Genomic DNA, 22,926 nt, shown 5'->3' on the forward strand with positions numbered 1-22,926 from the left:
GAAAATAATAATGAGCCGTATAATTGATTTAAAACTCTTATGAAAATTGAATTGTTTTCCCGAATGATTAGAAGAACAATGCTGACCCCTCCCAAAAACAGACACCTTCCTTCAGTAACGGGTTTCCAGACTTCGAGTCTAAACACCTTACTATTTTTCCAGTATAAATCGTGTCCAACATTTTTCACCCATCTCACTGTGATACACATTAATTAATGAATAGATAGTGAGATATATCCAAAGAATCAGTCAGAAGAATATCCTTACAACAAATACATTTCATAGAACATACAGAAAACCCTGAATAAGTTCAAGTAGAAAGAGCTAAGATCTGATGTAAAATATCTGATGCAGATTGCCGTTTCCACCAAATACGATTTTTCAAAGGATTATGGGATAGAAAATTGACCCATAGAGGGCGTTTTAACTCGAAAATTAATTTCATTGGGAAGATTGTTTTAAGGATTTGTTAGGAGTTTTTGGCTGCAAGGAAACTTATTGTATTGGATTTTCACTCATTCATTCATTCTAATTTATGTTTTATTATTTCCATATTCTAGTGGAAAAAAACATGCATCTATCTTGTATATTTGTTTTGGTTGATTTTTAAGTGTTTGGTGGAAGTGTCCAGAATTAAAACAACGGAGACTTGACAGTTTAGGCTTAAGTGACTGACAGCTTTTTTTATTCAATCGCTCTCATTCAACTTAGGTTACACCAGCCTCAAGATTTCTACAGATATACAGCTTGCAGCCAAAAATAGTAAAATTCTTTAAAACAAACTTCCCAATAAAATTAATTGAAAGTCCAACTAAATAACCCTATAATAAAAAAAACTAACATACTGCTTGAATAGAGAAGTGGAAACACATTTCTGCCCTATAGATGCATTTGACATGAGCACACAGAAGGAGGGAGTATTCAACAAGCTACTTTGTACATTTTGAAATGGTTCAGTTATACCCCCCTTCCCACTGTGAGATTGGAAATTTCCCCTCCCTTTTTTTAATATATACAAAACACGTTTGTGTTGATCAAGTTTTTGTGCAATGCATTACAAGTAAGTATCGGCTCTGGCATCATCAATATCATGGTCATGACCACGATCCCTTGGGCAGGCAACAAATCGTGATATTACCCTCACAAGCATGTGTTATTATTTAAATATTCAAGGCTGGAGGTTAAGGGTTAGTCTTCAGGTTATGAGTGGGCCTTAATGAACTCTCTGAATCTTACACACTACTACCTTGACTATCAATTTGCAGTTAAGTTGAAATAATCGATTGGATCACCGGTTACTACATCATTCCAGGCATGTTTTCTCGTAACTAATGATTGCGTAGCCGGACTTTAGACACAGAATTATCGATTACAGCAATCAGTAGATCGTAGAATGTCAACATTATCCGATGAGTGCAATATTTGACGGCAAGTGGAAATCGACACACCTGTTCACAATGTGCAAACATTGTATTACATCATCAGCTTTCTTTATTATCACAGTCCAGCGAATAATGTGGAATAATAAATTATATTATTTGGCGGCATATAAGGAAATGTTTCGCCTATTTAAGAGTTAAACCTGTACGGCCCGCGGCTATTGACGGTCATGGTAATTTCTAACATTTTAGTTTTGGCGTAATTGTAATTGATGGATTGGGGATATACAATCTCAATTTAATGTTAGTAGTCCCCAAATGTATGCCTGTGGTGGCAAAATCGCCCTTTAAAAATGGGATTTTGAAATGAACAATGAAAATTAAAATCCTATTTTCAATTTGACGCTGTTCATTTTATTGACGCGCTAAGAATACTCTCATTTATTTGCATATTGAGTCGGTGGCCACGGGCCCAACGAAAATAATTATAGATCAAAGGCAAGTTGAATTAAAAATGTTTCCAGTCATGTATCTTTCAACGCTTCGTCTACATGATGATCACGTGGGTGACCTGCAATGTACACTATAGAACAGTAGAATTTGTCATTATTTGTAACAAAATGTAGTTTGTGGATAGTTTGCATAATTAGATATCACTGTCGCTGTTTCCGCGCGGCACATTAATCGTTCATTAATCAAACGTACGTTTTGTCATCACGTGGTTATATTCCAGTCACACTATTTGTTGAATCTTTGTTCACTGTCATTATTATTCGAAAGTGTTTGCTATTTTTCGAAATTGCACTTAATGCTTGAAAGTGTTGAGTGATAACATATTTTGGGGTTTTCGTCGGATCATATAATGTTTTAGTCCCGTAATCTTGTTCACAAACGGCATCATTAACATTGCGATCGACTTCAAAAAGCGGCGTTCGTCGTTCAGCGCATGTTCTAATTTCATATACAGTAAACAAACATTGTATTTGAGTACACGCGTTGTATATGTTGCTATATGAGTCGCATATCGAACAGGACGCCGCCTGGCGATCATCGACTTTTAAAGTTATTAAAGGGTGTATACCATTACTGAATCGCCGCACACTTCTTTCAGAAATTTCCCCAGTGTCCGGATATTGAGCGGCCAACTGACTGTTGATCTCGCCGTGGGAAGTCCCCTGTTTGACTAGAACACTGATATACTCATCGTCAACCTTTTTTCAATCTTCAGTTCAATTATTAGCAAGGATTTGGTTCTAGAATATGACGTCATGTACCAAACGAACACGTGTTAATCTATATTAAAAAGTGGGCGTCAAAACGGAAATGACTGCTCATATTGTAGTTTATGCGTTGTTGGACTCGTCTTCGACTGGAAATGTACAAATAACCGATAAGGCCCCCTAGCGATTCAATAAAATGAAACGTCCCAAATGAAAATTTCTGCTATTCACTTCTTTCATCAAATAATATTACGCCGAAAATCAAAATGTTAGAACCCAGAAAATATTAGATATCCACTTGGCCGTCATTAGCCACGAACCCTGTACCCACAGGATTTCTAAGTTAAATTTCATATCAGTTTTTTTCGACAACATGTTTATGGGTGGCTAACAGTATCCGTCCACTACGTCTAATGGTTCTTGTTGTATACAGCCGATCACGACGGAATATACAATGTCAAACATTTAATTACCGAGTCTTTCACAATATTGTACATTGCTGAAATAAAAGTCGTTTAGTATTTATTATACAAATTTAGGAGTATATTTTCAACTATTGGTCAATGAGCAAGGTAATTGCTAGGTAATTTCAGGGAACAAAAGCGCTGGAATAACTTTTGAATTGACTCCAAGTCACAATAAACAAGTTCATTGACATTACGTAAAAATAGTAAAACCGTTGTCTTGTTTATTATCTCTTGCGCTACAACGGCGCCTTCTCTATGGTCGACCGGTATTACGTAATGTCTAGCTTTCGGTCGTAATCTAATCTGAGTTTGGGAAGAATATACCATAACGCTAGTGGGTTGTTGGCTCGAACTGAACGTTACTTTGCTAATATTTGACTTGTTGATACCACCATGGTAACGATGGTGCCGACCAGTTATCCACGATAACAAACGCAAGCCCTGAAACATGTATAACTACGGTTACGTTAGCTCTGGTACAACTAAATGAATATAACAATCGTTATGTACTGGACACGGCTTTTGCGGCCCGAGGTCGTGCAGCGGAAGTACCTGAGCTTGAAAGGGGTTTAAGCCGTACGACCGAGGGCAACAGAAGCGTATCCAGTTCCTAAAGATTTTATCATATACCTTATTGGTGTAATTACAATTTTACAATGGCGTAATTTACAACGACGCGTTTTGTGTGCGTAATATGTGAAATTATTTCCCCGATATGAGGGCGCACTTCCCATAGCATTAACGAGGCCGGGCAATGCGAAGTATGGGATAAAGGGCATTACAGATACAAGTGTACCTGTAATGTGTACACGTTACTTTTCTCCGGGATTTGTAAATATGTTTGTACGAATGTCTTCAACTACATATTGGAAAAAGAAATAATACTGGTAAAACATGCGTCGTTGTCGGTTACTTTTTAAGAATAGTTAATTATTCTCTTCCATGCTCCATACAAACGTGAAAGCTGTATAAATTAAAGGGGAATGACCGTTATAATTAGAGCAATGAAAAAGAAATTTATTTTCGACTATTTAAATAATTTCCAAATTACTTTCTAAATTAGTTTGTTGCTGTTTTCGCAGGTTAGAAAAATACAGTAGGAGAGGTAGTTGAACTATAAGTCATTTTTTATTTACGTATACACGCAAAATAACGTAACAAAGAGTGGTTTCTAATGACATGAATAGTAATAATATTCACGTTTGTACGGAATTGGTCGACATAATATTCGTCAATCACATGGTTCATGTAACAACAGTCCTAGAACAACATTGAAGCGTGATTCTAAGGTCGAGCTCAGTTTCGGCTTCGGAAACAAGAACAGAACTTGTAATTGACGCGTTGTTAGAGGCGAGTTTTGAATCGAACGAGTATGCCCGTTATCAATTTGACCGAGTATATACGTGTATCGTAACATTTTTACAGCCACGTTATTATGCATATTCTCAGTAGATACTGACTTTATTTTCATAGAATGAGGAAAAAACTACTCGTCGGTATTTGTTTTTAAATTCATAGCTATTATGTTAATAATTATCACTGGGGATGCTACAAAAATAAAACACACGTGAATGGAAGACTTACATGTACAAATGTTTCAACCTGAATCGATTATGTGGTGTGAAACTATCGAAGTGACGAGAAATAATTATAGGCGTATTGTCCATCTCATTAGACCCACTCGTAGAAAATAAATCAGACTGGCCAATAGATGGTGAATAAACCACTACAACAGTTAACAAAGATTAATTGTGTGGTTGTAATATTGCATAGAACTTATAGCACAGAATGGTTTTAAACCAACATCAACATCAAGTGAATATATTTCATCAGACTACTATAGAGCAGACTAGCAAGTGGCTTTTCCTTCTAGCTTAACATGTATGCGAGCACCTTGGACGGCGCAACGCACGCGACCTCGTCAGGCTACTTTCCCTCTAGTCAGATGCGTGCCACGTTTGTTTTGGGGCTTAACTATCTAATGAAATAAACAACCGAACGAACTAACGCGACTGTAATATAATAACGCGATATCCATTATTATTGATCATATAACGCTAGATAGTGCGAGATGTACAAAGGGATTAGTATTCGTAGTTAATTTTTCTTTTTTTCGTGATTAATTGCTCTCCACTAATGCGACAAAACATACCGTGACGAGAGTTATGTCTATGTTTAGTTTTCTATGTTTTTGTAGTTATACAAATAACGAGAAAAGAGATAATCAAATGACAATTTTGTGACAAATAATGGTTTCTCAACATATTGTATATTTGTTTATTTGGGACACAGACGTTTTCAATATATATACATAATAGCACATAGTGAGAAGGGCTTGATGACGTTTCTGAATAAATTATTCTCTTTCTGTTTGTTGCCTAATTAAGAACTGTAATTTAGCGTATATTTTTCGAAAGCCTGGGTATAGAGGGACAAGTTCGCACAAACTGGACAGTAAATGTTTAATACTTACAGCCCAAATAGCAAGCCTTGTGAAAAATACTTAATCGGCGATTACGAGAGCACACTGTGAAATTTCCGGGGAAATTTGTGGAAAGCACTGCCCGTAATCAAGTGTCTCCGATAAGCAAAAAACCTATTTTTCTGATTTTTACGCAGGTATTTTTTTTCTGTTCCCAAATTATTTTATACATGGCACATTTGACTATTATTCTGAGACAAAGTATTTTTTCTCACCGTCTTAATCTTGTAAACGAGAAGAACGAGTTTGAATTTTCTAGCCCGAACGCATTCGATTTGACTGCGGTCCCAACGAGCCGTACTCAATCAAAACTTAAACTTGAGAAAAAAAAATAGTTGGGATATGTGATAAACACTGCATATTTGCTGCATTGTTATAAACAGAGATACTAAGACTGGCCAAACTTATTAACCATTGATATCATAGAACACATTAAGCGTGTCAGATAACGAATAATTTCGTTATTTGCCGAACCTGTCAAATCTCGTCACCTGTCTTAGGGCGTGTCTGGTCGATGTGAAATTGCTTCAGCCATTGGGTAACGGAATTAACTGGTGTCTATGTGAAAACCGCTGTTAAGTGGCGGTAAAATGAATTTGCGCGGTTTTACCAACATAGTAAACCAAACTTAGAACTCGCGATACTGGTGCAGACGAATTTGGTCGAACAACCATGAAAAATAAATGGCGGGACTTTGGTGTTGCATATTTAGCACAGAAGTAAAGGACACGCCCACAGTTGGACAACCAATCATTTTATCATTGGTCACGATGTACAAAGGATCATGTCGACGTTCTAAGTAAACACCACATACAGGATGTGCCGCCATCCAATGGCGGGATGAGCGGCTTCCTTTGTGCACAATCAGAGTCAACTTCACGAAACACGACGCACTTGCTAAGCCAGACCGTCTGGTGGCGCCCTACTATTTCATCATCAATAACCAAATACACTATTATACTGTTCCCGAATTGGACATTCGTTTATTTGGAGTAATTTCAATTTCTACGCCAAGCCCTTAGTAATTAATGATTCCACGTATTTATTAATGCAATAATGTTAATTCGCAGAAATTTAAACACACTGATACTGATAATTAAATAACAATTCGGCAATAATATTTCCCATGGAAATAATTGATCAAAATATTTGGCAATATATTAAGTTTTGTGTCGCATGCACACGATTGAAATATCATATAAAATGGGCCCAATATACTAATTTTGTGTTTATTTAATTGTAAGAACGAGTTTACATCCTGGAATGGCCACGATGGACCACGTATCATTGGCAAGTATATTTTGTTATGACTGCGTGCATTACTTTGAACTACAAACAATGCGTGTAACGGGTCAAACTGAATATGAGTAAGATTAATATTGTTTTGTGAGAAAAACAAACTAAATATAGTTCACAAAATGCAATCGCGGAACACTGAATATTTACGTCGATGTCAAATCATCCACTTCGTATTTACTGTGTTTACGCCCGAATCAACCGTGACGCTATAACTTGATGTAATACCTGGTTATTTCGTTTATAACTATATTATACATCATACATTTTATTTTGCAGTTATGATGGCGTAAAGTTATGTGAATGTGTTGAACCTAGAGGTCTGAAGAAGTCTGAATCGTCGCTTTCAAACCACTCGGGCGGTTGGTCATAATTATATGATCACTCCGCTTCTCTGAGTCACAGATTTGTTTCTGACTTGCGACAGGAAGCTTATCACCCGTTAAATCAGAATCGTCGACAACAGAGTATGCGCATAAGATGTTATCATGTAAGCCGACCAAAAGATACACAGTATGTAAATATCCACGAAACGGCAGCCGCATTTATTTGTTTTAGAGTTAAAACACTAATTTTAGCAGAGTCTTACCGAAATTTCGATGATTTGAAAAGCTTGAATTATGTATCAAGTTTTTATCGATTTTTGAAAGTCAAGAAAAAATAAAAATTTTCCTTCTCGCTATTTTAAAAAAAGGCTTATATTTCTGCCATTTATCTAAAAACTTCAGCGGCTGCAATGAACGTATACCGAGGCATTTTTACGTCATCATTAGCATAAATGCAGTACCTTAAAATTACGATTTATATATTTATTGAAATTTGAAGTTAGTCATGTGATAAAAAAAATGCAACTCATTACGAATTACTCGTAGAACTAGCTAATATGTGTGACGTTATTGGCTGTGTTATTCATTCACATTCAGTCCGTGAATATTGTAGTTCATGACGTCACTCGTGTCGACTGGCACTATGAACACGTGATATCAGGTGATAACCTCATAGTACTACACATATCTATAATAACTCACCGGGGTATATCTTGTGTCGACATTATGACCTCTATCCAACCATTTCTGCAGAGTCTTACAATCTCCTTCATAAGCAGCGTTCACGAAGCGCTGTAAACAATAGAGAGATATCATGAATAATGTGAGATTATATTTACCTATCATTATTCACTCACAATTAATAATTCAAAAGTAATATCACGATATTTCCATGACAAACTTGGTTCATCAAATGCAATCGAATTCAATGTCAGTTTAAAACAATAACAAATATTAAATAAATAATAACTATATTTTGCATATACTGCAATTATTTTCGTTTATTCATGTCACGTGATGTGCATATAACGACAACTATCAAGTATTATTTAATAATTTAGTTACATACGTTTCTATGTGACGTGATGCATATATGACGCTTTGTGAAGTTATACATATTTGTTTGCTATGTGACGTCACATAATGCATATGCACATGTATTACAATCAAAGTATTCTAAATAGAGGGCGTGGTAACATACGTCATCATTCACTGATCATAAGCTCGTCAGTTGATTGGGACGGGTAAGAATTTTACAAGCAATCACGTTCACTGGTAACGTTCAGTGACGTCAATGGCAGACACGAAAGCCATTTCGATATTCCTTATTTTAATCTGTACTTCTTCATTTGTCCAGAATATTTTTGAGATATTTTACAATATTTCAGATGGCGACAGACTACACAAGAAAACACAGTGGTCAATTTGAACTACATTGCCTTTACACATTAACGTCATGGTGACGTCACAGTAACGGCTCACTCAAAAGAACGATTTCAATGATTGGTGACGTTGAATGATTCAGTGTGACACGGTAATTGCATAACGTGTCTGTGCATGAACACCCTGTCACTATGACAACGGTTGATAGCTTCGAAATTGTAATCGTAATCGGCGTTTCTACCAAGGCCATACCGTTCCTGGTCACACATTTAGTTGTTGTAGACAAAATGAAAGTTCAATTAACAGACTTAACAATCATGAAACCGATAAATTCCATAAATACTAAGAAATTGAACTCTGGATGATAAAATAATGAAATTGGTGAAAAATCAAGAAAAGTAAACAAGTAAAAAAAATAAAATAAACTTGAAAAAACAACAACAATCTCGTCGAGGATACCCAATACGAAATTACTTCCGTTGATATATCAAATTCGTATGTGCATTACCATTTAGTCACTTTGTTATTAAACATAATAACAATAAATGTTTCTGGTCACCATATGCATTAATTTGAAAGTTGTGCGTTTCCTATGTATTGGTCAAAATATTATAAAACTTCACAAAATTATTTGAGAAAATTTTGTTTTGTCTGAGTGAAGGCTAATAATTTAAAGTTATTACGAGCTAATATCGACTATAACGTGTGGCATTGTGAGAAGCAATGTTGATGAAAGCAGCACCATACGCTATTTTTTATACTAACCACGAATCACCTTATTATATGGCAACAATCTGAGCACGAACATTTACATAGGAAAAGTGTATAAGGTAGAGAGTGAGATCTGTGAGAGCTGAAAGCACAGTGCACGTACTCCTAGATGCAAACTCATCATTATTGGGAATAAACAAATATTTGATTTTTGATCACTGCCAAACATAAAATGATTTGCTTTACTGAATTATTAAGTCAAACTTAAAATATTTCTAAAACTAGTGAATGTTTATTATTGAGTGAATTTGAATCTATAATGTCAAATTTGTGAGAAATTTTGAATAACTGCAATGTTCATGCTTAGTTGTTACGACAACAATTAAATTCAAAGTTAGATTTAACATTACAGAAGGTTGTCGAATTATGTGCATCATGAGTACTACATTTGGAAATAGAATTGTCAAAGTCTGTTACTATGTAACGTGTTAAACACTCAGATGACGATAGTATTTACAATAGTATTTATCGTTGCTTTTTGTTGAAAAAGTCAAATATCATGAGTTTGATTAGTAACGTTGTCAATATCGATATTGATTACGTGAGTTTCTACTACACATACATGGATGCTGATGTCATCTCTAGATTTGGAGTTGCACTATGGGTGCTGTAATAATTTGATGAGCCCGATCGAAGTGTTCATTTCCCTGTGTAGTTTATTTGTGTTATAAAGCCGTATTAAAGCTCAAACACACAGTTAATTAATTTCTAGTCAGAGACTATGAGCTATTCTTTTTAGCCAATTCTTTTTAGTCAATACATACACTCATTGGTTATTGAGACTTTTAATAACAGTTTTTACCAAGCCTCACATGCCTATAGTACAACGTGCATCGAATAATGCATTGCAGAGTAGATATCCCACACGAGGAATTCGTGCGTCTCTATTATGTGAGTAAGTGCGTATTTCCACCAATCACTATGGCGCGTGGCTTTCAAAACAGTTAGAAATGTGTGCTCGTTTGGAATTCGCTGGGAATTAGATCATGGCCATATTACTTGGATACCATAATGAAAATTGATTTCGATCTCTGATGTTTAGTCCAATGCATATTAATCGCTCAAGGAGAGACCTTAGAGACGCACTGAGTAGTCGTCACTTTTTGTGCATGCACCCGTTGGTACATACACTAAATATTAGAACAATTGAGAGGTTCGTTGACATTGGGTGGAATCAAGCCTTGTGGCTGAGAAACACTACCGGGATTTCAACGATTGTGATATGTGACCAAGCGTGCGCTGTTCTTTCTACTGTTTGAACTGACTTCGGCGGAAAACTACGTGTCACAACTGAGTATAGCTCAGCTTGGGAGCTTGGACAACAACAAGAACAACAGAAAATACAAAACTACATGAAAGTCCTTGCAAAAATAGGACGCTGAAGCGCCGTTCTGTTGCTAAAATACTGAACGGCGCTCACGTTTTTGCAGTAGGGCCCTGGGCATAGACGAAATAGCGAAAAGATAGACCTGTACCTATTTTGGCGGTGCAAACACCGACCAGAAAAATATTTTGTTAAAGCTTAACCTTTCTGACCGTTGTAAAATATGTTTGAATATAATGCAGTGAAGTGACACAGTTGACAAAATTGTATATCCATCGCATTGGTAGGTATCGATTGCTATATCATTATTATTCCAAAAAAAACAAAATTTTGCAAAATATGGCGCTACATGACCTATGTTGCTACGGTTTCTAATGACAACATTCTAAATTTTCTCTGTTCACAGGTAGTTATTTAAGTACGTAGTAAAACCTTGCAGGAAGAAAAATACGTACTAATTATTTTCAAATTTGTTATTCATATCAAACTATATATATTAAAAAATCTCATAGTTACGATAGATGCAAACTTCACATGGTCGCATGGCGGCTTGGCAAATAATTTTTAAATAAGTCATATATGCAAATTTAGTCATCACAACAATGCAGGTTGTTAATTTCAACCGCTCTTTCAAATAACATTTGCTTGATTAACATGTGCCGAAAAACTCAACTACATCCTTAATCATACTTCTAACATTTTTATTTTTCTATTTCATTATTTCTGTCAAAATTACTGTCACATTATACAATTTGGTAGATATAACAAGCTACGGGTGACCATCTATTATGTAGAAGCCTCGATGTTTACTTTGCAGGCAAACAAAACAGAATACTGGGAATGCCAAAATACAACGCAATAAAACAAACACGTTTCTGTTAAATGAATACTTTTATCTAACTTGCACAAATGTGCGATAAAAAGTCAAATAATTACTTTTATAAAATAAATAAAAACACTAAACTTTATGTGACGTTATCAAATCCAGAATATCATGGCAAATTTAAGTTTCTGCGTCAGTCACGTAGCAGTATGGCGACGACTCACTGACTGGAACAAATAGTCGTGTTATGACTATCTCTTGGTTACAAGTATTTATATAGAAAACAATTGGGTCCATGTAATGTACGTTGGTGAGTAGACATATTTAAAATTGTACAACCTGTTTACAGATTATAGATGATTCGTTAAGTAAACACAAACAACCTCATATTTAGATCACTCGTACTGTCTGTGCAATCGCAAAGGTTAAGAGGTAAATGCGTGTTTACATAAAAATATAAATAGAGTATTACATGTTTATGTTTCTGATTAATAAAACACTGAGTGGATCAATATTTTGAAGTGGCATGTGACGCTGTTTTTACTGCGGGCAACTTTACTACAGCTGCCGATGAAAGTAAAAGCTAGAGATATTTAATGAAATCCCGTAAAATTCTTAGCAGATTTAGGCGGGAACTGTAAAGTCCGAAATATTCAAATAACTGAATATATTACGTTAAAATCAAACCGCAGTTGAACATTGCATTAGTCAGTTCAGTGACGTCATGGATGTGACGTCGGATTAATTCAGTAAATCGTGGTAAGATAGGAGAGTGCAGACCAATCACACGTTTTTATATGATTTGATAATGACCAGTAAGCACGGAACGCAGGCAGGCGTATTTTCCCCTCACAGGCTTTGAACTCTGTAACTTTGGTTCACAGTTTGAATTTAACACTTCATGAATGAAAACAAAAATGAGAGACAATACTACATCAGTAAGATATATGCGTCTACAAAAAATGTCCTTAAAATAAAAAGCATAGCATAGTAACGTTAAAAAATCAATTTAACATTCAGTATATTCTCCAATGGTATTGCCCGGAAGACAGAAACCAATGGGCTTGGTAAAAAAATGTTTCAAGAAGTGTTATGTTGCACAGTGATAACATAATTTACAATGTAGAGTCATGGCATGTGCGATAGTATTTCTAATCTTGTAAAAGCTCTCTTTTTCCAATCAATTATAAACGGGATAATATTGAATTGTGTGTTTTCTATCACGATTCATTCTACTAGCAGCACTATGTGAACTTTATATGACGTATAATAATATTTTGTTAAGATAGCTAGAGAGAGAGAGTCGTAAATGTCGTAAAAGGCAAGATTAAGTGCTTAGGTCTACCATTGAGAGCGCTGCAAACTGGAGTCACAGCGGTATTACACGATGCATATAGTTCTTAGCCGTCAGTCAGTCAGTGGCATTGACTCGTTTGTACGTTAATGTTGTCGTGTTATGCACAGTCAGCTGGCTTTTTGTGGAAAAATCCTTTAAATACTAACACCTATTACACGGAGAACATAGAACACTTTCCCGGGGTATTTGAAACCGAAATTGTCATCTAACTGTAAGGCCGTCGCTGATTGGCTGCTGAGCTGGAATGACAATTTTGGTTTCAAATACCGCACGACGAAATTATTATAAGTAATTTTTAATAGATATTACGTTATTGGTCAGTTTGATAGACAGTATTTCATCCAATCACTGGCATGGCGTAGAATTAAGATCTTTATTTTTAGGATTAGGATCACGTTATAAATAAGGTTATATTGTCCATGCTCCATGCTTTGACCTATAGAATTAGGTATAACCTAGGTAAGTGTGTCACACTTCCTGCCCATAAATAAATGATTAAACTGTATCCTGCTGTTGGTTACATCCTGCGTGATTGACTGAATGGCGGTAATGCACGATCTTACAAATCAGTGTTGATATCTAGTATCCGCCACACATAGCAATACTAACATGTAGTATATCACCATTGACAAAAACAACGTTGTTCACAATCGTGAATTATTTGCAGTGTGTATATCGTATTGTTTCTATTAGAAGCGATACTACAAATAAACCAACAATTTATATATTTAAAACTGATAGGTAGGTTCAGAGCCAATGGAATGCAAATGATAAATTATAGTAATGACGTAACCCTATATCCAAATATGAATAATGGATGCAAAAATAAACAATCAGTTACTGAAGTGGAGTCAATATTCAGTTTCAGTGGCCTAAAGTAAAATACAAATACTACCCAAGGCACGGTCGAATGAATATTAAACAACGGTGTGGTAAATATATGTTTTATTATACCGAATAAATAAACATATAAATCAAACCTTGTAGTCTGCAGTAGAAGACATTTTGTTTTCAAACACTACAAATGAGCATGCACAATAAGGAAGTCAATGACTCATATTGAATTCTATTCACAACCACGAGATCGCGTTCTGCCAATCAATGTATGGTGTATATTATTCAAAATGAATCCCCTTGTCTTCAGAAGTGTGAGCAGTATAAAAAGTATAGGCCCCAACAACAATGATTAATACAAATTACAAATATATTCCCTCACGGAAATTTGGTTAAAAAATTCCCTGTCATAATTCTAAAAAGTAGATCCATGTCTCAGTAACACATAGTATATACAATACTAGTGTTATCGTCATTATCCCACAAACTAGACCTACTGTTTGTGTATCAGTCCGGACTAAGTCAACAAATGCAAATACATTCCTTCGTCTTTGTGAGAGACATTACATGCATATACGAACTAATTTACATACATTTCTCAGCTCTATTACAAACATACACCCCAGCGATACATGAGGCGGCGAAGCATTTGGTTGGAAACGCGTACCACGAGTTCTTCTAACGACGACATATACCGAATATCCCGGAAGTCAGTTTTGTATAACGTACTAAATGTGTTTAGAACATTGTATTTTGCTTGAAACTATTTCTATCTAAGTCTAAGTAAGTTGCATTTATTTGCTTCCTGTCTGTCCTCCATGTGCTGCTCTTTCAAGTACACACAACCATTTTACTAAGTATTTGATTTGTTGGACAGTGTCGTTTCAAGTAAACGGTATAAAATGTGGAAATTCTTTATAAATAACTAATGTTATGTTGGAAAACAAATATCACCATATAGACAACGAAGAGCAACTTGGATCTATCAAAACTACGACTTTGTGATTTCCATGGTATTTAACAATACACCGGTGTTCATTTCCAAATTGAAAGTTGAAACTACACGCTGTTAAACGTGTTAGCTTTCACCAAATGTATTGTTGTTCATAAAATTATTCAAGAGATTAGTTTATGTGGTGTATCTACATTTTCAGTAAAACTGACATGATTCAGGAATCTACTATACAAATATTTCTATCATGATTAATATATCTCTCTGTCCATGTCTTGACTTTACTTGGATGGCAGATTAACATATTATTGTGAATCGAATATCAAGATTTAATAATATAATGTTGTGATAAATACAACAGTGAGATCACTAAAAAAATATGACAAAATATACACGAGTTATTTCTTACTAATTGTCACTTATTAGGAGCTTATTGGAAAATATAATGTCAAATTTCATAAAATGACTTTCAATTGAATAATTATTTCATGTTTGTTGTGTGGGTCTTTTTTTGGTTGAGGCACCATAATTTGAATGGATAACCGGGGTATTATTTTGTGTACAGCCTCGTGAACAATTTGCCGGTTACAATAAAAATAAGCCGTTTCTGAATGTTATGGAATAATGTTTTGTGGCAATTTTATCATTGATAGTTTTGTATGTGCAAGTTCTTGCTACTTGAACATTAAGTGAACTATGTTAATACATTACGTTTTCTCTATTAATATGTTTTGTTTTGACTCTCTATCCCACGTAAAATCAATGTACAAACGAGGACAAATCACCGTAGTGCGTAGTGCTTGTTTTATCGAATATGATTGGCTAGCCCAAGTTCAAAATATTGTCGTCACTGCACTGCCGCTGATATTAGCAGATACCGAATTAGTCAAATTTCTCAAATTACATGCTTAGCTTTCGTATAATTTTGCCATCAACTTGAACTTAAGTATTGCTACTATCGAAGTAAGCCATTTATGAGGATCTCATGAAACCAACATCTTTAAAAAGACCCAGAATTAGATCTTCTACCAGCTCTTCCAGCAGTGAGATGGCGTCCATTGAAAACGTGAGTATTGAACAGTCTGCTATTAGGCAAGATATTGGCATTTAAATTTAAACATAATGTGCTCGCTTGCTGGCTGATTAAATTTGTATTCGTATGAAGCTCAATTTCCTTAAAAACTGGTTAAAAACAAAAAAAAATATTAATGCCAACACTTTCAATTTACCATTCGGATACACTGATGATGTACTTTTCATCAACAATCCTAAATTTACTTATTATCTTCCAATGGTAAATTCAGTTGAACTTAAGATTAAGGAGACTACAAATCTGCTTCAAACCTAGGTCTGTGATATGAATTGGACGATTTCTGTCAGACTATATTACAAGTGAGGTCAATGTAATGTTACTATCATCAGTATTTTCATACCTTTTCCATATATTCTCGATATTTTCTCCTGTGTTGAAATCAGTAGACACTACACTGCCGGTTATTACGTGTGTTTGTTAACATCACCTTTAGCGACAATAACTATCCCATGCAAAGTGGAAGTATTGCTGAAACATCACCGAATACAAATATATCACCATGTATTTACATATATTAACTATGTTGTTGTATTGTTGCCAATGAAGTCAAAGTTTTTCAAAACATGTTTGGTTTAATTCGTTGAGCATATAATATGTTGGTTTAGTTATATTTTACTATGGATTTGATTTCATTTTATTCAGACAATTATGTTCTCCTCAGTGGCGTGTACATCACGTAATTGTCAACGTTCATTGCCTGTTTTGCGTGCAATCTGAGTTCATACACGTTTGCAAACAAAATAAGGACAACGTTAGTTGAGCACTGGCCTTACAAAGTATTTCTTACCTATTATTACGCCTTCGAACAGTATAGTATACAAACTAAATAAAACATGCAAATGATAATTTTAGCAGATACATTGTTTCGAACAAATTGGAACTTAATTGTTGGTTTCCCTTATTTTGTATTGCACAGGCATGTTGTGAATTGATATTAATTATCTTTACAAAGAATGTCGGTTGATTAAGTGAATCTTACAATGGTGACCAATGCAATACGATTAGTGACAATCAAGGTGCGCGTTTTCTATGTCTGGGTTCAATTAACACAATAATTAATGCTACCAACGAATAAATCGTCGCAATAACGTAATATTAATATATACACCCGAAAAAACCACATAGTAATACATTCATAACACTTATAAATAATAATAGAAATTTCATTATTTAATTCAATATTCAATACACAACTGAAATATCGAAAGTTAAACTTTAGCACTCACGCAAAAGGTCAGGAGCACAAGACCAGCACATTGTTGGATTCAGCAGAGTAGAAAAATTTACAAACATAATATTTAACACTAATAGTTATTTGAAGCACAGAATCGGGAGTAAACAATAATACCAACGCCGACACCAACATTACTGACCTACAGCCATACTTGGGGTTATAATAGTGTGAAGCCAGTGGTCAACCGAGTAGACGTCAATTTAAATTACAAAAGCACGCACTCGAGTACATGCAGTTTAGCAGTGTACTCCCCAGGCCTCTGAAGCATCACGGTACCGTGACGCTTGGACACTCACATTATAACTGTTATAATATAGATATTGTGTTAGCTGCGGTGAATATCGTGAAATGCTGACAATTTATTTCACGGCAGATCAACACAGCTTATGAGTCATATACATCTTTGCGCCTTGGACTTGACTATGGCGCAAAGATAATTGTACATTGTACGATGGCCTGGTACCTTGTAGAAAAGTTCAGCCACATGCATACTGAGAAAAACAACCGAAAACGTTACATATCTGATATGCTAGACCCACAATCGCCGAAATGTATTATGGTATTTAAATCGTCTATTGATAAATGTGTACTCGTTTGCTACCATGCAACTGTCATATTTAAGTAGTTTTATATTATTTGGGATCAAAAACAGTCAGATAACCTAGTAAACCAAAATCTGTTGTTCGCATACCATAACTACCATAGCTTGAGTATTGTATGTGAAATAAAAAAAAACAAGAACGGGGACAGTGTACTGTTTCTTTGCCATGGAATACATGCAGCTTATTATCATAACATGCTTGCGACAAGTATACACGAGTGTAACAAAGATTATGGATTGTCTCTAGCAGCCAGAAACTCATACATGTGACAAGCGCGGGTTATGTAATAGCAACAAAGATATTATAAATCATTTCTATTTTGATGACCGAGTGCACCAACAAATCAGTAGTGTCAGCTAGTATACCGTAACCGTGACTACAAATTTATTGACCTACATTTTATAGAAAAGTGTTAACTATGCATTTACAGCTCGAACCCGTCATTGTATAAGAGTGTGATTAACAGTGATGGCTGATGTGAAAGTTATTAGCATAGCCAAATATAGTACAGATACAGAAAACACTCCAGTGCGTCGACACGACTCCGGCAGCGTAAACGTGTTAGCCGAGTGTGTAGCAAAACTAACCAAATACAGGACGGACAAACGTGACTAATGTAGCCAAATACTCGACAGGTTTAGTAAACACCATATCAGTGGATGTGACCCCGCCCGTAATCGAAATGGTGTCTGACTAAATTTGACTGTTTCGAAAGAGTCACTAGTTCAACCAAAGACGTCGCAATAATCCGCTAGAATGACACACATACCACAATATAATACAATACTTACGTCAAAATCCTTGTAACCACTGCCGCCTTCTGCCATTGTCTTATTTATGTTTTGTGCAGCGTCATTCTTGTCAATAAGGAAGTAGCCTACAAATATTCGTCAACCGACTCTACTACACGAACTTTCACCTTCGCTGTAATGCTGTTAGGGGATAACAATGAAAGAATATGACGTCAACATTTCTACGAAGTGAGACTGATTTCAATGAATAATACCATTTGACACGCACAACCCTGCCATAGAGGGCGCTTCTAAACACGGTTCACGTGACAACTTTCAAATGGTATAGAATTCAATATTTTCGACAGGCCATCAAAACTGTTCTTTTAAACACCTTAGTTTGAGAAAAAAATGACATTTTCTGCCATCTATGATGATATATTAGTTCTTATGTGCCCCTGATTTGGAACAGCAATATTTTTAGAATCGCCGCGCATCACTTTTCATAAAAATAGGCCAACTAAGTGAGTTTTTATTATTTATATTACCATATCTTCGCACGTAGATGGTATAGCACGATTGGTGGGAAATCGTTAGAAAGCTACATGTGCCGACTTTAAGCTCGACGATGTTCTTAAAAATCGAATTTACAAGAGTAAAATTAGTCTTCGTTTACTTCTACTCAATATTTCACTCGTACTCGTTTTGTTTATTGTTGTCAGTCAATTGTTTTTTTTTATTCTTGTACTTGTAAATTTCCCTACAACAGGCCTACAGTTGGATACGCTACTAGTATATACAATTTATAGAACACGCCCACTCCTCAATCGTAATAAATTCATAAGGTTTGAAAACTGCAATGTTTCATATTTGTTTTAGTAGTATTATGTGGAAAGTCATCTCTAATTAGCGCGCCTTATTCCGAACAAATTTAACCACGTTAGTTTGCTAGGAGACGGATTTTGGCTGAAAATTTGTAAATTTTCAAATTCTAACCACTGGAAGATTTGGCACTGACTTTTGGGAAAGGGGACTGATCGTGTTATAATGATTCCTATTATTGTCATACCCTTTCCAAATCAAGGCACACGTTTAAAGCTATGTCCATGTAAATTGAAATGATATCCAAAGCATTACATGCACATTATCGTTCAACGGATGCATTTTCACGCATTAACGAATAGATTTAATTGTCATTTCATGGTAGAACATTTATTGTAATATGCGTCTGACAGAAGACATAATATTTGTAAACCACATAACAATTCTAGTTATTGTGGCAGTCCACTGTTTTTCGTTTCTGGAAGAGCATTATTCCTGTACAGACATATTTGAAAATTGCGGTTCAATGTTCATTCTCCCTTCCGTTAATTAAAATATTTGTTATATATTTATATTTCTCCCTTCCCATCGTTTGCGATATAAAATATATATTCTGCGCTTCTTGTATTGGCCAACAACAACTCACTTCACATTTCCAAATGTTCAGCCAAATATTTTGAGGAACAAGAATTTGTTCAAATCTAGCCTAATACTTTGTCAATTATTGCCACAAAGTTTGTTTTTTTTTCAAAACAAAAATTACGCGAAACCATGGCTCAAGCCTGGGGTGGCTTGCAGACGATAGTGAATGTCCCTTGACGTGCACTTCTGCTTGAAGCAGGATTAATCATGATTGATAACGCTGTTGCTGTTCTACCTCAATAGTTCTTTTGTTGCCAGTGTGATAATATGTTATAGAGAGGTTGTCAGACGTAATTATAACATTTGAGCCGTGTGTATCCTCGGTCTCCATTGCAGCGTAAGCCACGAGGTAGGGTTTCCCAAGCTAGCGTATATACACACACTCACATAAATTGCATAGGTGTTCATATGTTTTGGAAACAAAAATGAGTATATAGTACATTGTTGAAAACCAACGAATAACTAGGAGACCGTCTTTAGAACTGTATGAACTGAACTGAACTGAACTGTATAGTACAGCACTTTCAAAATAATATACGTCATCGTGGTCATCCTGTCCTTCGGTCGGGTCACAAACATTCAATCACCCATTCACATTTAAATATGCTGCCCTACTTAAACATCATAGAGAATAATAACCCCTCTACCCTTTCACTGAATTGAGTTGACAAACATATTATACCATCAACACCACTTAGTTTCGTTATTTTAAAACATATACAACGTGAGACTCGTATATTTCGTTATTTGTGAAGATATTAACGAGTTCGTATGTGTAGGTCTCTATCGCTGTGGTCGCTTGACTGATTTGGTTTATGTTATTAAACGCCACACATGAGACAGGTCTATTCACGTCATTGTCAAAGTAGACGATATTTACATGTTACTCGTCTGCTGCTGCCATGGACTCTGGATGTGTAAAATATAATACACAAAATACGTACATATGTTATAACGTAAAAGTTTTATAAAAGTTTAAAAAACACTACTCAATTGACCCTTTATTTTGTATGGTATATGTCATGTGACGATTAAAGAAAACCTAGCGTTGTCTGCAATACAAATTCGTGGTTGAAACTGACAGTATTGTTTGCTATTAATTGCTGGGATTAGAGTTTTGATATACGAGTAAATCGACACCATTTTTTGTTCCGGATTTTGACCAACCGATAGCTGTCTAGACATATCTATATTTTAATTATATGTTGTCCACACTAATACTGTAACCTTGTCTAGTAATGATTCGCCTCTATTTCTCTATTCAAACAACGCATCTGATTTTACGCATGATGCGATGACGTCAACATAATACTCACATTAGGTGACACCAACATCATGCGGGTGAATTGGTAGATTTCGATACAAAGAAACACTGCCAGTGATACCAGATATTTCATGAACATGACCTCTATAGATATAAATATAGCCCGAGAAGCTTTGTTTGTGTTTCACATTATACATCAGAAATGCCAGTGTGAATGTCAATCTCCTCGTTGATCAGCCAGTTTGACATTCCTGGTGACGTAATTATATTTGCAAACTTCTGTCATTGATGGAAGTAATTTCAGTTACTTTTGAAACACGTATGCGAATAAGGAGTACGTCAGTGGCCTTTAACATGCAATCTAGGCACGTTTAAAATGTATTGGTGACATTCTCGTAGCGGTTAAATTTTAGACTATTCATCTGTTTTGCAGTAGCGACAGTTGATTGTAGCTGCGATCAAGTTTTTCGTGATCCCCTCGTGATCGAGCTCAACGGTATGTATAGCAAAGAGATAAATATCGTACAATTAAAAGGAAGGGATTGTGTAAGAGCAATAAGTGTGTGAAGTGTTGTTGGACAGAAAGTCAATGGCGGCTCATCTGATATTTTTGTGTGGCTTCCACCCCGGTCAATATAAAGAAAGTTCCAATGTTTTCTTTATTTACATATTCAGGATCCAAAAATCAATCTGAAAGTCTACCAAACCACAAAAGCGGTTTTGGTAATAAAGTCCAGGTGAAGATTCGGCGAATAACTCGTTCCTTTGAAAGTTGACTGGAATAGATTGCTTGTCTGTGGTGGAAAGATATGTTATTGCACAGTCCCGGAACAACCACGTGAGGCGAACTGCGAATGTGCTGCAGTAGTGTAGTACTCTTGTAACACCGCCTGGGGAAGACACGATGACACCGTAGTCAAGCAGCGTGGCATTTTTATCAAGTATATTTTTTTTTTTTTTGCAAAGTTACATATCGTCTTGGTTAATCGCACGACGTATTTGTAGAATGCAGATGTGTTGACATGATAATTTGACAAATTAATGGGTCTTAAATTGGTAGTAGACGTGTAGTTTTATTTTTTAAGTAGTTGACTTAATTGAGTTGACTGACTGCTTTTACATATTTGTGGTTATTACACTGGAAAGAATATATTATAGCGTGATTGTTTTTGTATTCTGTTGTATATAGTACAGTTATATGCGGAATTATATTTTAAAAAGTGTGCTAGAAAAACGTATATATTGTCTATGAAATCGAAACTCGCTTATTTTAATAATATCATGGGTAGCTTATGTGTGTAAGCCGATAATAAAAACATAGTTTGGCACTTGATTGCGGCAACATAGTTCGATACCTAACAATCCAAATATTGTATATACTGTGTGATTTCGAGTAGTATACCTGACTTCCGTGGTCTTTTATTACCATTATTTTATAGCAACTTTATTTTAAATGTAATTCTGAGACACGAAAATAAATTAAAAACATGAAAAACAATGTACAAATTTAATAAGCAGCCGAAAACCTCTACTTGCCATCAAGGTGAAATAAAAACGAGTCCTGTAACTTGTATACAAGAATACAGATATGTCGAATATTGGAGCAGATGCGAAACAGTATTTTGGCGTTGCGAGGTTTTATTTGAGTAGTTTTTGTAGCGGCAATGTTGTTATATGTTGGTGAACTCGTTTCAATTGACTTAATTTCAAATGAAATACAAAAGCCGATTTGTACCGTAAACACGACTACGTTTTGAGATTAGACAAAAGTAAAACCAATACACCACATAACCTAACATTAGAATCGTTGTTTGTGTGTTCGCAATTTAAGCGTATTAGAGCGTTTTCGTCATTTACACACAGAAACGACGTTCCTTCTTGTTTGGACCTGGCATACAACTAGTGTGTACTATTTGATTTTTTA

General features: G+C 35.4%; 1 protein-coding gene across 1 annotated transcript in view; it reads right to left on the reverse strand.

Annotated features, from left to right (window-relative positions):
- LOC144354675 (uncharacterized) overlaps nucleotides 1-18,470 on the reverse strand; it is an 84,201-nt gene extending 65,731 nt beyond the window's left edge. Inside the window, exons 1-2 of the mRNA XM_085494247.1 lie at nucleotides 18,335-18,470; nucleotides 7,873-7,962 (exon numbers count right to left, since the gene is read on the reverse strand). Coding sequence (XP_085350373.1) covers nucleotides 7,873-7,962; nucleotides 18,335-18,370 — 126 coding nt within the window. The 5' untranslated portion in view covers nucleotides 18,371-18,470. The remainder of the gene's footprint in view (nucleotides 1-7,872; nucleotides 7,963-18,334) is intronic.
- Between the last annotated feature and the right edge of the window lie 4,456 nt (nucleotides 18,471-22,926).

Source organism: Saccoglossus kowalevskii, chromosome 20 (genome assembly GCF_978046115.1).
Source record: "Saccoglossus kowalevskii chromosome 20, keSacKowa6.1, whole genome shotgun sequence".
In the NCBI taxonomy this organism is placed as follows: Eukaryota; Metazoa; Hemichordata; class Enteropneusta; family Harrimaniidae; genus Saccoglossus; species Saccoglossus kowalevskii.